The 18,252-nt window shown below is 33.8% G+C and overlaps 1 protein-coding gene across 1 annotated transcript; it reads right to left on the bottom strand.

The window, feature by feature from the left end:
- Positions 1-10,635: 10,635 nt before the first annotated feature.
- On the bottom strand, positions 10,636-11,960 carry LOC134710637 (rhodopsin-like). Its single transcript, XM_063571023.1, has one exon. The coding sequence runs from the start codon at positions 11,907-11,909 to the stop codon at positions 10,761-10,763; it is 1,149 nt and encodes a 382-aa protein (XP_063427093.1). The 5' UTR covers positions 11,910-11,960; the 3' UTR covers positions 10,636-10,760.
- Positions 11,961-18,252: the final 6,292 nt, after the last annotated feature.

The following is an 18,252-nucleotide window of genomic DNA, read 5'->3' on the forward strand; positions in this document are numbered from 1 at the left end:
AGACTCGGACTTCTCTTGAACTGAATTTTAATGTGCGTATTGTTATGCGTTTACTTTTCTACATTGGTTAGAGGTATAGGGGGAGGGTTGAGATCTCACAAACATGTTTAACCCCGCCGCATTTTTTTCGCCTGTCCCAAGTCAGGAGCATCTGGCCTTTGTTAGTTTTGTATTATTTTAATTTTAGTTTCTTGTGTACAATTTGGAAATTAGTATGGCGTTCGTTATCACTGAACTAGTATATATTTGTTTAGGGGCCAGCTGAAGGACGCCTCCGGGTGCGGGAATTTCTCGCTACATTGAAGACCTGTTGGTGACCTTCTGCTGTTGTTTTTTCATTTGGTCGGGTTGTTGTCTCTTTGACATATTCCCCATTTCCATTCTCAATTTTGAATAAACTCATCATAGATACCAGGACTAAACTTTGTATATACGCCAAACGCGCGTTTCGTCTACAAAAAAACTCATCAGTGACGCTCGAATCCAAAAAAGTTAAAAAGGCCAAATAAAGTACGAAGTTGAAGAGCAGTGAGGATCAAAATTCCTAAAAGTTTTGCCAAATTCAGCTAAGGTAATCTATACCTGAGGTAGAAAAGCCTTAGTATTAACGTTCATCATCTAAAGTCAATATTTGTTTAATATAAAAGTACATGGCATTGCTAAATAATCTCCACTGGAATGAGATACATTAATGCTTATCCAACTGACCACTTAGCATCATTGACTGTCTATTAGAAACCCTTTCGTTATGCAATCACATGTATCATTTATTTATCTATTGACACTTTGTGAACATATACATATGAACTACATGAAGACTTATATCGTAAACTGTTTTATATAATGCTACTTACTATGTATAACATACCTTTGATCGCATTATATATATATCACATTAATGTTTAATATTTCTTTAGATTTATCATTTTTATGTGCAATTGAATATTAAACTTATATTGAATTTCTTTACTTTTATAAGCTTTATTACAAAAGCAAAAGATCTCGTAATCTCTATAAAAATAACTTCGAACGCAAAGGACATAACCATCAATACGAAAGCCCATACACAAAACTATATTAATATGTTAGAATATGAAAGGACTTATGTGACCAACAGGACTTGCAAAGATAAGCAAATCCTTTTAAGGTGACTGATGGAGTTTGAACCTTAAATTCTTATTTTTAAAATTGTAAATCTATCAATGAAAATTTTAGAAAGGTGTGTTATAAATCATGTGAATATCGAGCCACTTAATACTGAGCTGACATCAAAGATAATAATAATAAACAACTGTAAAGACTATAAGAACCTTTTGACCAATACGTTTCTTTGCGAGAAGCAAAGGAAAATCTCAAAATTTAAACTAAACACACGCACATGAGTAAACATGTTAAGATGCAATGTTCTATTGTAGTGCCTTACCTCTTTATACAAACTCTGTAATAATATTGATATAATATCCTTGTGAACCTCGACTTATAAACAAATTGTTGTTTAATGTACCAAAGGCTTTCTTAAAGTCAACAAAAGAGGCATATAATCGTAAATGATAAATGATAATTATCCCAAATTAATAATAATGAGTTATTTCAAAATTTGTGGTTATACTGTTTATGAAATATACACAATAAATAAACTGTAAGACTTTGGACGAGCTTACCTAGATCGCGTACTGTCTCCACTACTTACGAGATAAAATATGTTGATACAGCAATCTATTAAAGGGTCATTTGCAGTGGTAAATATATATCATAAGATACTAAAAATGATCTTTACTATCATTATGTACTTTATACTATAGATTTTTCTTTATCATTCAAGGATCCACATGTGTATATATATATACATACAATATTAGGTCAATGTCAGAAAAATATACCTTTTTTGTATGAGGCTGAAAAACTGGGGAAGGATGAGATTCTACCGAGTTTCCCAAGTTTAGCGCCGAGTACAAAAAAGTTCATATTTGTCTGACATTGACCTTATGTTGATTTTATATTGCAACTTAAATAAATACATTCATAGCTATTTATATTGTAACACACATTTCAAACTTATTTTCATCCCTTAATGAACCCCTGACTGTGGAAAAATTGTTCCATGAAGAAATTGACATGGCAAAAATTATAGCTGTGTTACTATAATTAGGAAATAGGCACAACTAGTTGCAGTATAAAGCCAGTAACATAATCGGGAAAATATCATGACCAACGATGACGACTTGACTCCTGTCTCCTAGCACCGGACCGAGCTAGGGACAGGCACATATAACATTTGATTGTTGAAACACGTTTCTAAGCACACAATTGAACCCTTGCATGTTCATTACCATTACGATGTACATAATATTTTTACAAGCCACTAGCTCCTGAGATCAATCTCGGTTTTAGTTGAGTGCATTTTGGTCAGTCTAGTTGTCTTTGTTTGAGTTTTTGAAACTGGTGTTAGTTATTTTGGGGTTTTTTTTCCTGATTTTTTTGCCTTGGCTTTGTCACTTTGTCTTCTATTTATTTGTTGTATCATCATTTAAGTATCCTCCGTCTCTCTCTTTGGTTTAACTTGTTAATGTTTTCATGCTTTGTTATATATTTTTATCTCACATAAAAAAAAACCACATTCATTATGAACCACAATAATATAATGGTTACAACGAGCTTCGTAAAGTCAAAGTTTAAGCAAAAGAAGTGGTAAAACATAAACTAGAGGCTCTCAAGACCCTGTGTCGCTCACCTGACTCTACTTGGGTTTTTGAAGTAATATTTAGAAAAAAGACAGTTACTTAAGTAATGATTGAGGCCAAATTTGGTTTCACATTGCATTCCATTCAGTGGTTCTCTATTTCTCTGTATTTCTCATGGGTCTTATGTTAAACTATGTCCCACGCTGGCTGCAATCTTGTATGATGAACCGGCTAATAAGTTACAATACTTGGATAGCACCTCATAAGGAACATTCATGCTATGTTTGGTTTCATTCCATTCAGAAGTTCTCTAGAAGAGGACTTCTGTATGCATTTTCCAAACGGGGCCCATGTTAAACTAAGTCCTCCGCTGGCGGCTATCTTGGTTGATGGATCGGCTACAAAGTAACAACACTTAGTCAGCATCTTATTAAAACATTTGTGCCATGTTTGATTCTATTCCATTTAATGGTTCTCTAGAAGAAGTTCAAAATGTTAAATTAAATTTAAAGTAACATTCATGCTATGTTTGGTTTCATTCCATTCAGTAGTTCTCTAGAAGGAGACTTTTGTATGCATTCCCCATGTAGTCCTATGTTAAACTAAGTCCCCCGCTGGTGGCGATCTTGGATAATGGATCGGCCACAAAGCAATAACACTTGGTCAGCATCTCATAAGAAACATTCCTGCTATATTTGGTTTCATTCCATTCAGTGGTTCTCTAGAAGGAGACTTTTGTATGCATTCGCCATAAGGTCCTATGTTAAACTAAGTACCCCGCGGATGGCCATCTTAGATGATGGACCTGTTACAAAGTAACAACACTTGGTCAGCATCTCATAGTAAACATTCATGCTATGTTTGGTTTTATTCCATTCAGTGGTTCTCTAAAAGAAGACATTTGTATGTATTTTCCATAGGGTACAATGTTAAACTAAATCCCCCGCTGGCGGGCATCTTGGATGATGGATCGGCTACAAAGTAACAACACTTGGTCAGCACCTTATTAGAAAAAAATAGTGGTTCTATAGAAAAAGTTCAAAATGTTAAAAGTTACCGACAACTACCACGGACGACAAGTGATAAGAGTAGCTCACTTGGCCCTTTAGGCCAGGTGAGCTAAAAATGGTGTAATAAGTCTGAATTGTTTTACACTAGTTATTTTGGGATACTTTATAACAGTTAGTCAGTATGACACAAGGCTCCGTATTGAAGGCAGATGAGTTCTTTGACCTGTAATCATTTACTTTTTTTAAACATTGTGACTTAGATGGAGTGTTGTCTAATCGGAACTCATACAACATCTTCTTATTTTTAGGTAATGAAGTTGTTATAAACTACAAATATTCAATACAAGGTTTGCTCTGTTGACATTGCGCAATTTCCATGAGAAAATTAAATTAAAGATAAAATTAAAATGTATTAATAATGTACAAAGTTACTACTAGTAATATTTCTTTCTAGACAGTTGGTGTTGTCATTTGTTCTCTTGTGGAAATTTGTCACATTTGTATGTATGCTACTCATTTCTTATTTCCTATCGTTAATTATCCATTTTTAGATGGTGACGGTCCCTTGTCACCATCTTACGGTGTTTATATTTCTCAACTTGTACGATTCGCTCGTGTATGTAACAATTTTTTAAGTTTTAACGGGAGAAATTTATGTATTACTGAAAAATTATTACACAAGGGTTTTCGATATCACAAACTAGTCAAAACATTTACTAAATTTTATCACCGGTATAAGGACATCATTCGCACATATAGCTCAACATGCAGACTTTTAATACGTTTTTCACATCAAATATTTTATGAAAATATTCTTTATAAAGCACATAAATGTCAGTATTCACCTCAGAAGCTAACAAAACCTTTAAATAGATAAAATAAGAAGCGATATAGTTACGATACTGTTGTCAGGTCATTAAAGATTGCATATTTTGGCCTTACTATTTATTCACTTATAGGGTCTTTGCATTGGAACTAAACACATTTATTTAAAAAACAGTTGTTGGCATGACACGGGTTCTGTTCTTCTCATATATGTTATGATGGTATTATACTAAAACCCTCACGTGAAGGATTGTGCCTGATTATCATATGATGAAGACATATATTTTCAATCAGTTTACTTGAAGTCTGGAGCTGACATGTCAGTTAACTGCTAGTAGTCTGATGTTATTTATGTATTAATGTCATTTTGTTTATTTTCTTTGGTTATATCTTCTGGCATCAGACTCGGACTTCTCTTGAACTGAATTTTAATGTGTGTATTATTATGCGTTTACTTTTCTGCATTGGCTAGAGATATAGGGGAGGGTTGAGATCTCAAAAAACATGTTTAACCCCGCCGCATTTTTGCGCCTGTCACAAGTCAGGAGCCTCTGGCCTTTGTTAGTCTTGTATTATTTGAACTTTTAGTTTCTTGTGTACAATTTGGAGTTTAGTATGGCGTTCATTATCACTGAACTAGTTTATATTTGTTTATGGCCAGCTGAAGGACGCCTCCGGGTGCGGGAATTTTTCTTTACATTGAAGACCTGTTGGTGACATTCTTTTTTATCATATTCTTCAACACTGAAGAAAAATAACAGATTCAGGTAAATACGTGGTTCCTAAATAGAAGTTCAAAGATTGAAAAGTTCATGGACGTCGGACCCCAGATTTAGTATATTCGAAATGAAATCTTTCTAAATTATGTTTTAAACTTTTAAAAAATGCATTTATTTATTCATTTATTTTTTTATTTTTTTATTTTTTTTGGGGGGGTTAATTTTTTTTAACCAGTATTCTTTTCCAGTATCAAAATAATTGTTTTGTACACTACTTTGTAATGTTTTTCACTGAAAACGTAGCATTATAGTGTATTTTCCGGAATTTGCCGAGTACCACCGGAATGCTATTCGATAACGTTACGGTAAGGCATGTGAAAACAATCAAAGCATGTGACAAACTTTTCAAATCAGCCCGCTAAGGACCAATTCACAAAATATAGAGTTTACGTTAATGTAATGTTATTATCATAGAGTAAAATCCTTTGTTATTTAGTCTAAGTATATGATAAGCACATTTATCACTAGTCTATTAATATGTTAACCTCTTGCTTATGAAACAGATACATATTTACTACATTGAGACCTAAATCGTTAACTTTTATATACTGCTACTTATCGTATAACATATCTATGATCGCATTACATATATCCCATGCTTGTTTGATATTTCGTAAGAATTATTATTTTTATGCAATTCAATATTATAAATCACCCCTAGTTTTTGGAGGGGTTCGTGTTGCTTAATCTTTAGCTTTCTATGTTGTGCTTTTATTTGTCTGTTTGCCTTTTTCATTTTTAGCCATGGCGTTGTCAGTTTATTTTCGATTCGTGTTTGACTGTCCCTCTGGTTTCTTTTGTCCCTCTTTTGAACGATTCATATCTTTGCGGGCATCAAAGGAAAACTCAAAATTTGAACTACAGAGTAAAATCACAAAAATACGTAACTTCGAAGAAAATTCAAAACGGAAAGACTTTTTCATTCACGGTCTTTTATTAAGACGTCATACAATATTGAATATGTTGATACCGCACTCCATTAAAAGTCATTAGTAGATTAAGACATAATTAGGTTCAAAACATGAGTTCTACTTTCATTATTTACTTTGTAACATAAAATTTTCTTGATTATTAATGGATTCAGATGTGCATATAAACTAAAAATAAAACCGAAGAACAATCATGACCAACTATGACGATGTAACTCGTCTCAGAGCACCGTGTCGAGCTTGAGACAGGCACATATAGAATTTGCTAGGTCATATTCCTGACCTGAGATAGAAAATCGTTCATTGAACCTGGTTTTATAGCTAGCTGAACCTCTCACTTGTATGACAGTCGGATAAATTTGCATTATATTGACCATAATGTGTCAACAAAACAAACAGACATCCTAGGTAAAAATGTCATTAAGAGAGGTACAGCAGTCAACATTGTGTTATAATATTTATCATTATAGCAAAAACACAGTCCGGATTTTTTCGCTGCGTTGAAGACTCATTGGTGGCCTTCGAATGTTGTCTTGTCTTCGGTCGGTTTGCTCAATGCTTCCATGCTTTTCAACTTCGTACTTTATTTTGCCTTTTTAACATTTTTCAATTCCAGCGTCACTGATGAGTCTTTTGTAGACTAAACGCGCGTCTGGCGTAAATATAAAATTTAAAATCCTGGTATCTATGATGAGCTTATTTGTTATGATCTCTTTGACATATACCCCAATTACATTCTCATTTTAAAATATGTAGCAAATAAGCACAAAAAGATATATAGACGAAGCACATTAGCAAAATTGAAAGACAAGAATATTAGATTTTTTTTTTGTAATTTATTTTTATTTCATCTGAAAATACACCAAGTATATATTGTGATATATAATTATATAGTTATTTCATAATACATATTGATTTTAAATTTTTCAATAACAGTCTAAAATTAAAAAGTTATTTATGCTAATTGTTCTAAATTTTCCACTAGATCATACACATCTTTTATCACTCTGGATTCGAATACCAGAATATGCTGATAAGGTTAATGATTGCATCAGCCTTCTCCTCCAGCCACATGCATCACTGCCTATACAATGATGTTGAACATGAGAGGTACCAGGAGAGGCCACCAGAGATCATTAACAGATAACATATTGGACAGTCACATTATAAATGTCAACCTAAGTCAAGGGGAGATAATTCAAATACATCAAACAAAAACTAGTATATCAACATATATATAGCAATAAACATAGATAGTACTTTTAAGATGCACACAAATCAAAATATTAGAAATTACCATAGCACATTAACACAATGACGGGATGAATAAGTACAGAGCCACGTCTTGTAACAAAGAAACACAAAAGGGCTTACAGACAAAGCACATTAGCAAGAATGAAAGCCACGTATATATTTTTTTATGAAAGTTAACACACGCACATCGATTAACAAGTTAAGATGCAATGTTTTCTTTGATTGTCTAAGCTCTGTATACATGCTCTTTAAACATATTGATAGAACATCCCTCTGAACCTCGACATAAAAAACAGGTGAACAAAGTATCTATTTACTGTTTCAAATCCTTTCTTATTACCTAAATCTCTATTTACTGTTTCAAGGGACTCCTAAAGTGAAATAAACAAGCATATAATCGGAAATAATAGATGATAATTATCCTATTGGTGGTTATACTGTTTTCTCAATGGTACAAAATATATTTTTTTTTAAATCAACTTTGGACACGATAGTCTAAAACAAGCTTACCTATATCGTTTACGGTCTTCTTTGAAGACGTCATACAAGATTAAATATGTTGATACTGCAATCTTTTAAAGGTCATTTGCAGTGGTTTAGATACAGGATTAAGTTCTTAAAATTACCTTTTCTTTCACTATGAACTTTGTACCATAGAATTTTCTTTAATATTAATAGATTCACATGTGCATTTAAACTTATAATATAACCGTTAAACTATCATAACCAACGATGACGATTTGACTCCTGTATCCTAGCACTGGGCCGAGCTTGGGACAGAAACATACAGAATTTGCTGGGTGAAACACGTTTCTAATCTCCTAACCGTTGCATGTTCATTACCATTACGATGTACATCCTATTTTTACACCGCACTAGCTCCTGAGATCTCCCTTGGTTTTAGGTGTGGGGTGCGTTTTGTTTAGTCTTGTTTTCCTTGTTTAAGTTTTTGGGACTGTTGTTAGTGTTTTTGTTTTTTTCTTTTTGCTAGTGTTTTTGGTTGTTTATCTTTTTTGTTTGCCTTGGTTTTGTCATTTTGTCTTCTACTTATGATTATTTTTTTCAGTTTTCCTTTTTTCTTTGGTTATAATTGTAAGTGTTTTCATGTTTTGCCAGATCTGTAATTTACCACATTTATTATGAACATCAATACTTTCTAGTTTCATTAATAGATCGATACAAACGGTTATTCATCTAATAAAACACAAAATATATATTCAAAATACTTCGAAACGAAGAAATCAGAAGATGTTACATCAAATGAAAAGGTTTTCCATGCTAATTTTGCTGTTCCGAATATAGAATTTTCGAATTGATGAAGTACGCTAATCAATCCACAGTCAATTTAATAATGATTAGCAAAAGATTAAAATTTAATCTCAAAACCGCCATTTTATAGGTAGTTTATTCATTGTCCAGTCTTACAGACGTTTATGAAGATGTTGTATAACCTAATAACGTCTCTCTTTTAAAATGCGACAAATCTCCCATCATAGAGTCTGATCGTTTTAAAAACCACTCAAACAAATTCTTCTCCCGAACTACTAAACAAATGAAACTTTTAATTATAAAGTGCACACAAAGATTTGCCATTTACGTCGACCCTTATAATGACTTTCTTTATCATACAAGAAAGCATAGGTTCTTTTATTCACCGTCAAAGAAACCTAACACGGTCACTGTCAGTCGAAGGAACCGCATAAAATATAAATGCACTTTTCGTCTTGATCTTCTGGTATTTTCTAGTTAGTACAATATATTGCCTTGTCATCCCATTATCACAGCACCAACGTTGACTGGGACAAAATCTTCGTTAATAAATAAACTAGTCTCAAAACAAAAAGAACCATAAGGTTTATGTATTTTGACACATGAAATTACCAATTTGCATGATCTCGTGTAGTTAATACACAATCCCTAAATAAAGACAACCGTAGTATACCGTCGACTGAAGTGCAACAAAAACAAACGCCAACATATATAGAAACGAACTATTTGTTAACAGATGCCATATTTCTGACTTGGTACATGAGTTTTTACTCATCAACTCTAAACAATTACTTCAACCATACCAGTCCAAACAATTATCATGACAATGCTATTTTATAAATATTTGAACTATAAACGAAAAGACATAAAATATTATCTAACCGAAACCACAACAAAAACACCAAAAACATATTAATGAATGTTGGATGTACAAAATACCGAGACACACCGTAAAGCAATGTAAATTCACTCTCAGTAAAACAGCCATATTCGGTACTTATTGGATATACGACATAGATGGTAAACTACAATCTTAGACGTGGTAAAAATGTCATAAGCTAGTTTAGACAAACACACTTCGTAGAGATCAACCGATTGTGATGGTGTCCAAATATTTGCGGAGTGTCAATTTTATTTTTTTTCTCTACATTATCCTGTGAAAAGCAGTTTCTTCGGAAGGAGAACATCCTTGTTTATGAAGTACGTATAACTTAGTGTTATAGTAATGTGAATTCACACTCAAATACAAGAGAAAACAAATGACACAAATGAAAGTTATGAGTGAGTTCTGCTCCATACGAGTATAATAACAAGTTGGCCAGAACGGGTGCACAATTAGTTATCATTGGAATACAGACTGTCTGTTGAAATATTAATCTTCCAACATCTACAAATATATTTTCGAATAAAAAGTCGAGCACTTAGATAATATCATCTTCACTGTTTTTCTGATAGAGTTAGTGTGGTTCTTTACAAAATAAGAATTATTATAACCAAAAACAAGAAAATAATATGTTTATACATTTATAGAAAAAGCTCAACTTAATGAGATGGTGCAGTTGGTCTTTCAATTAGGAATAGGGAAAAGTAGTGTAAAGCGTAGAAAAATCAGAGGTCTTAATGGTGCAGCAAAATTGCAGAGATTGTAATCTAAGATTTAGCAGTAGATCTTTAGAATTGTTGAGAATCCACATGTAATTGACACCACTGGTTGAATATATCTCATTACAATATTTTTGAAGGCCATATTTACTGTTAAAAAAATAGAAGTCAACACTCAAGAAAGATGTTTAGTCGATGATAATCCAGGTATGTATCTTTCTTCATACATGCATGGAGTTTTGTGAAGTTTTTATATTTTGACTGTATGTTTTCATTGTCTCTTTGATGTTAATACCAAATGAAAGAAGGACCGATTGTGATTGTATATTTATTTTTCTTGCCGATAAATACATAAGAAAAAACTCATAGTGTACGGGTGAATTTCTATGTGTTCGATTCGGGCACATTCATTTAGTGTGCGCCACTATTGCCTGATCGTGTACTACTTCTTATGAAAGAAACACGTACTGAATCATCTCTAGACAGTTTATTCTTGCACGTGCACCTGCAAAATACTTGTTTCAATGCTGCTCTAAACTGAGAACTCATCAAGAAAAAGATCCAGAATATACATTGGTATCCAACTAATGTGACAACCATACCGTAAATATCCCATACATCATCAGCACCTTCCGGTAAAACCGAACGCGGTCTATCAGCTGCCAGCTCATACGAATATATACAGAATGCAATTGCATCTTGTAATTCTGCAACAAGAAACACGAAAAGAATAACTAGCACTAGAATATTGGTTCTTCGGAGCTTGCTTTTAGAGGAATAAGACTCCTGTATAGTTTTGCCCATTCCATTTGATCTAAAACAAAGACTTCTTATGAGAGACAGGGTCGTTACTAAAAGCACGATACATGGTAAAAATCTTGTTAAAAATCCATTAAAGATATAATACATCATAACAGACATTCTCAAATCTATGATATTTTCCATATACCATGCTGGAATGTTTCGAATGCATCCTCTTGGTAAAGATTCATTTATTGTGAGTGGTTTTATTTCGATTGATAAAGCTTCGTTGATGTAAACAGCACTAGATCCAACAACGAAAACGAAAAAAGATATGACAGACATTTTGATTGTACATATACGCTGTGCACGGAAAGGCCATGAAACTGCAATGCATCTTTGTAAGCCTAACATGGCTGTCAACCAATTAGATGTCGATCGAAATATTTGTTGCGTTATATAGCCAACATGGTGTGTAATACACCAACCATAGAGCAAGTACGTCTGGTGATTTTCAAGAGAATAGATATAAATATGCAAAACAACAATTGGAATGCATACCAACGAATCGGATATTGCCAGTTCTATTAGCAAAACAGAAGTCGGAGTTTTCAACTTTTGCTTACAAAAGACAAAAATTACTATACCGTTTGCTAAAATAGTCAACAGTCCTATCAGTGGAAACACAATGGCCAAAACAGGAATATGTTGTAACGGCATTTTGACAGAGTAAGGTTCATCTGCATAGTAGTAATAGTAATAATCACTGAATGCGGATCCATTTCTCGTAAAATTCGCATTTAACTCTGAGCTATTCATAACTTATGGCAAATTCGAACTGAAGTTTCAGAGCCGTGGACACAAACACACTTAAGAATTATAAATACATGTTAAAATAATATTCATAACATTTCCAGCGCTTACCTATATTATTATATTAAATCCTAAACTATTTGATACCATTCATAAGCGTCTTATACTGATTAATTAAATTTGAAAGCCTTGCATTGTAACTCTCTGACGTGATCGCTACGTATATAAAAACCGTATCAGTACAAATTTGATTTCATTGTATACATTTATTTGTTATACTATCGCTATCTAGGAAGTATCAATATGGTTACTATATTTATGGCTAATTTTAAAGTGATATTTGTTGATTAATGGCGTGGCTTTTCTTTACACGAGAGAAAGAGTGAGGTCCCGTACAATTCAATATTGGTAATGATATACAATTGTTTAAAAAAAACGTCATACGAATACGCACATTGTATTACACCAATGCCAAAAATTTGGACAATACCAATTGCATATGCAATTCTTCTATCAGTCACGTCTTAATCATTGAAACTGAACGGACGTGCCAGGTCAGCTTATGTTTATCCACTTACTTTTATAGGTTTCTTATGGTACGGCTCAACGCAGGACATCAACAATTATCATAATCGGTCTGTCGTTTATAAAACGCCGACTAATGAAATGCAGCATACTAACAAGCAGCAAATCTATACTACTAGAGGAAGAGACCGATTTCATTGATTCCTGACTTGGTACAGGCATTTTCTAATATAGAAATGGTAGGTTGAACCTGTTTATATAGCTAGCTGAACCTTTCTCTCGTAAAACAGTCTTTGGGAAAATATTTTTTCCACAGAAAATATCCAAATTCGGAGACCGCATACTGCATGTGATGAAGTGTTTTAAGATTGTATGTTTTATCCGATTGAGAAAGGATTTTTCTTCCATAGTGTTACTCATTTGTATCCTTTTTGATAATTTTAACGGTTTTGCGTATCTTATACGGGTATTGAGCTTAAAGGATAAAATAAAAACTACTAAAAATCACACTTTTCCTAGGGTATCTAATATTTTTCTTTTCCAACCGAGATGAATGGTTTTTTTTTAATTATGTTCCTTCATTTTCATCTTTTTAAAACAAAAGAATTAAAAACACTAACCATGTTCAATCAGAATCCGTTCCCAACTTATTCAATATTATTGTAGCCTTTGTAAAACGTCACCAGTGTCACAGTAGAAAGTTGATGTACTTTTCTGTAAAAAAAATCATCGGATGTTACCTTATTGATTACAATTTTGTTTTAACTTCTAATCACAAAATATACAATATGGTCTTAAAGTGAAGATTTTAGGTACTGACGTTGTTTAACATCTTTATAACGTTTTTAAGTATTCTTGTCTTTGTCTTGTTTTTTTGGTAATGTCTATCTAACATGTCTCGGTACTTGTGCATCCCGTCATTGTGTTATGCTTTTGTGATTTTTTGTATTCTTGTCTTTCGGTTTTGCTGGTGTGCAGTGTCTGTATGCCTTTTTGTGTTTCTTTGTTGGCGTATTTGTTTGTTTTTATATTGATTTAGATTATTACACAATATTGACTGCTGTACCTTTATTTATAACGTTTTTACCTTTTATGTCTGTTTGTTTTCTCCACAGAGCGTTGCCAATATAATGGATTTGTATGCGACTGTCATACAAGTGAGAGGTATAGCAAGTCATAAAAAAAGGTTTAATCCACAATTGTCTACATACTTACATACTAATACCTAGTCAGAAATATGACAGTCGTTACACATTCGATGTGTTTGCGCTTTTTATTTTGCCATATGATTAGGGACTTTTCCTTTTGAATTTTACTTGGAGTTCGGAAGTTTTGTTATTTTCCTTTAAACAAGAGACAAAGGGTATTATGTGTTCCTACATCTGGAAAAGGTTGAGAGGGCGACATTAAATTAATAATCTTGTACAGCTTTTTTTTTGGTCATGAAATATTCCCTTTTTTCTTCGATTTTAAAAATATCTTTTTTTGTTCCGTTTGTATCGTCTGTCTCTTATATTTTTCCAATATGTGTTTCAATTATGATTGCCTTGAATATCCATATACTCCGTTTCTTTAGAAAAAAAATAGAATATTATAGTCAGGCTAATAATAGGGTAACAAAAACATGCCGCTGTTTTTCATATGTGTTATCTATACTTTTTAAGATAAGAATTTATTTATATCTGTTTACTTAGACGTTGTGCGAATCAGACTCAAGACTGAACACACTATTAAATAAACTCATCATAAATACCAGGATTACAATTTCTATATACGCCACACGTGTGTTTCGTTTACAAAGACTCATCAGAGACGCTCGAATATTTTTTTTTTATACAGATCAAATAAAGTATGAAGTTTAAGAGCATTGAGGACCAAATGTTTGCTTACTTACACAAACTTCGTTTATTCATAGTTATAAACAAATATGTGGAATCGTAGAATGAATATTGAGTTGTCTCTCTTGCCTCAGTTGGACAAAATAAAATTTTATCCTTTTGATCAAATACATTTTAACGGAATAAGCAAAGACGAATTAGAGGAGAATACAAAAAATAGTGTAGACATTAATTTGGGAAACTTTAATAAGTTTATTTAATAGTATTTGTATTATAAATAGGAAATATGAAATATGGATTTGTGGTATGATTACCAATTTGTCCAACAAGGTTCAAATGACTTGGATTCAATTAGGTAACTAGATAGCCAAACAACCTTCATCAATGAGAACATTCTTTAAAATATAGTCAGTATTTCAAAAATGTCCCGACATGACTAAATATTAATTGATTCGAACGTAGAAAGCAAGTGCTTAATTTATATGTATAACAAAGTAATAAACAATAAACAAATATAACTGACAGCAACCTAAGCCACACACTGAATACCAGGCTCCTGGCTTAGGACATGATAATGTAGAAAGTTTATATTATTTGTAAACGCTCAACCCTCGAACCAACATCGGACAGGCTCCTGGCTTAGGACATGATGACGTAGAAAGTTTATATTATTTGTAAACGCTCAACCCTCGAACCAACATCGGACAGGCTCCTGGCTTAGGACATGATGACGTAGAAAGTTTATATTATTTGTAAACGCTCAACCCTCGAACCAACATCGGACAGGCTCCTGGCTTAGGACATGATGACGTAGAAAGTTTATATTATTTGTAAACGCTCAACCCTCGAACCAACATCGGACAGGCTCCTGGCTTAGGACATGATGACGTAGAAAGTTTATATTATTTGTAAACGCTCAACCCTCGAACCAACATCGGACAGGCTCCTGGCTTAGGACATGATAATGTAGAAAGTTTATATTATTTGTAAACGCTCAACCCTCGAACCAACATCGGACAGGCTCCTGGCTTAGGACATGATGACGTAGAAAGTTTATATTATTTGTAAACGCTCAACCCTCGAACCAACATCGGACAGGCTCCTGGCTTAGGACATGATAATGTAGAAAGTTTATATTATTTGTAAACGCTCAACCCTCGAACCAACATCGGACAGGCTCCTGGCTTAGGACATGATAATGTAGAAAGTTTATATTATTTGTAAACGCTCAACCCTCGAACCAACATCGGACAGGCTCCTGGCTTAGGACATGATAATGTAGAAAGTTTATATTATTTGTAAACGCTCAACCCTCGAACCAACATCGGACAGGCTCCTGGCTTAGGACATGATAATGTAGAAAGTTTATATTATTTGTAAACGCTCAACCCTCGAACCAACATCGGACAGGCTCCTGGCTTAGGACATGATAATGTAGAAAGTTTATATTATTTGTAAACGCTCAACCCTCGAACCAACATCGGACAGGCTCCTGGCTTAGGACATGATAATGTAGAAAGTTTATATTATTTGTAAACACTCAACCCTCGAACCAACATCGGACAGGCTCCTGGCTTAGGACATGATAATGTAGAAAGTTTATATTATTTGTAAACGCTCAACCCTCGAACCAACATCGGACAGGCTCCTGGCTTAGGACATGATAATGTAGAAAGTTTATATTATTTGTAAACGCTCAACCCTCGAACCAACATCGGACAGGCTCCTGGCTTAGGACATGATAATGTAGAAAGTTTATATTATTTGTAAACGCTCAACCCTCGAACCAACATCGGACAGGCTCCTGGCTTAGGACATGATAATGTAGAAAGTTTATATTATTTGTAAACGCTCAACCCTCGAACCAACATCGGACAGGCTCCTGGCTTAGGACATGATAATGTAGAAAGTTTATATTATTTGTAAACACTTAACCCTCGAACCAACATCGGACAGGCTCCTGGCTTAGGACATGATAATGTAGAAAGTTTATATTATTTGTAAACGCTCAACCCTCGAACCAACATCGGACAGGCTCCTGGCTTAGGACATGATAATGTAGAAAGTTTATATTATTTGTAAACACTCAACCCTCGAACCAACATCGGACAGGCTCCTGGCTTAGGACATGATGATGTAGAAAGTTTATATTATTTGTAAACGCTCAACCCTCGAACCAACATCGGACAGGCTCCTGGCTTAGGACATGATAATGTAGAAAGTTTATATTATTTGTAAACACTCAACCCTCGAACCAACATCGGACAGGCTCCTGGCTTAGGACATGATGATGTAGAAAGTTTATATTATTTGTAAACGCTCAACCCTCGAACCAACATCGGACAGGCTCCTGGCTTAGGACATGATAATGTAGAAAGTTTATATTATTTGTAAACGCTCAACCCTCGAACCAACATCGGACAGGCTCCTGGCTTAGGACATGATAATGTAGAAAGTTTATATTATTTGTAAACGCTCAACCCTCGAACCAACATCGGACAGGCTCCTGGCTTAGGACATGATAATGTAGAAAGTTTATATTATTTGTAAACGCTCAACCCTCGAACCAACATCGGACAGGCTCCTGGCTTAGGACATGATAATGTAGAAAGTTTATATTATTTGTAAACGCTCAACCCTCGAACCAACATCGGACAGGCTCCTGGCTTAGGACATGATAATGTAGAAAGTTTATATTATTTGTAAACGCTCAACCCTCGAACCAACATCGGACAGGCTCCTGGCTTAGGACATGATAATGTAGAAAGTTTATATTATTTGTAAACGCTCAACCCTCGAACCAACATCGGACAGGCTCCTGGCTTAGGACATGATAATGTAGAAAGTTTATATTATTTGTAAACGCTCAACCCTCGAACCAACATCGGACAGGCTCCTGGCTTAGGACATGATAATGTAGAAAGTTTATATTATTTGTAAACGCTCAACCCTCGAACCAACATCGGACAGGCTCCTGGCTTAGGACATGATAATGTAGAAAGTTTATATTATTTGTAAACGCTCAACCCTCGAACCAACATCGGACAGGCTCCTGGCTTAGGACATGATAATGTAGAAAGTTTATATTATTTGTAAACGCTCAACCCTCGAACCAACATCGGACAGGCTCCTGGCTTAGGACATGATAATGTAGAAAGTTTATATTATTTGTAAACGCTCAACCCTCGAACCAACATCGGACAGTTATCAACAGCACAACATGAGTACAAACTGAAAAGTTAGTTGGAAATGGCGGGAAAAACAACTATAACTCAAAGACGAAAGCCACGAAAGTATCGATCTATTAGTTCACAATCTGTAAATATAGACTTTACAAAACATAAAATTTATAAATAAGTAAGTGGTTATGATATTACATATCGTATTCCGTGTTGTGAAGACCAGATGTAGATGTTGAACAAAAATAATACACTTCAAATTCGAGGGATGATGACTGATCTGACCAACTCTATTTAAAAAAAATAGATTAAGATATTGATACAAACTTTAAAGTTGAAAATCATGGTAGAGGAAAATTGTATTGCTAGTAACGTAACAATGTTCGGAAATTCGATAGGTTAACATTTTGAAGTGAACTAAAATGGCACATAAGATTAAACGAAAAAGTCAATATTCAATTTTGGTGACCCTCAGCGCTTATTCAAGATTTACCTTTACAAGTTACGCTAACATTTCAAACAAGTACATTTTGAAACCAAGGAGATTGAAACACATAGCCAAATTTATCAAAGATTTTGCCTAAGGGAGTCTGAACCTAACTTTCTCAACTATTTCGATAAAAAAATGAGGTACACTAAATTTATGATCGGAGCTTTTTTTGCCCCTAAAATGTAAAAATAGTAAAATAACTGCAATCCTTCCTATTAGTAAATAATTTTAATTTTGTTGCTAAATCAATATGTGAAAGATTTATCATGTGACAAACATGTCGGAAAAAGACATGGAAGATATCAAGAAGACATTCA

This window comes from Mytilus trossulus, chromosome 1, assembly GCF_036588685.1.
Source record: "Mytilus trossulus isolate FHL-02 chromosome 1, PNRI_Mtr1.1.1.hap1, whole genome shotgun sequence".
Taxonomy (NCBI): Eukaryota; Metazoa; Mollusca; class Bivalvia; order Mytilida; family Mytilidae; genus Mytilus; species Mytilus trossulus.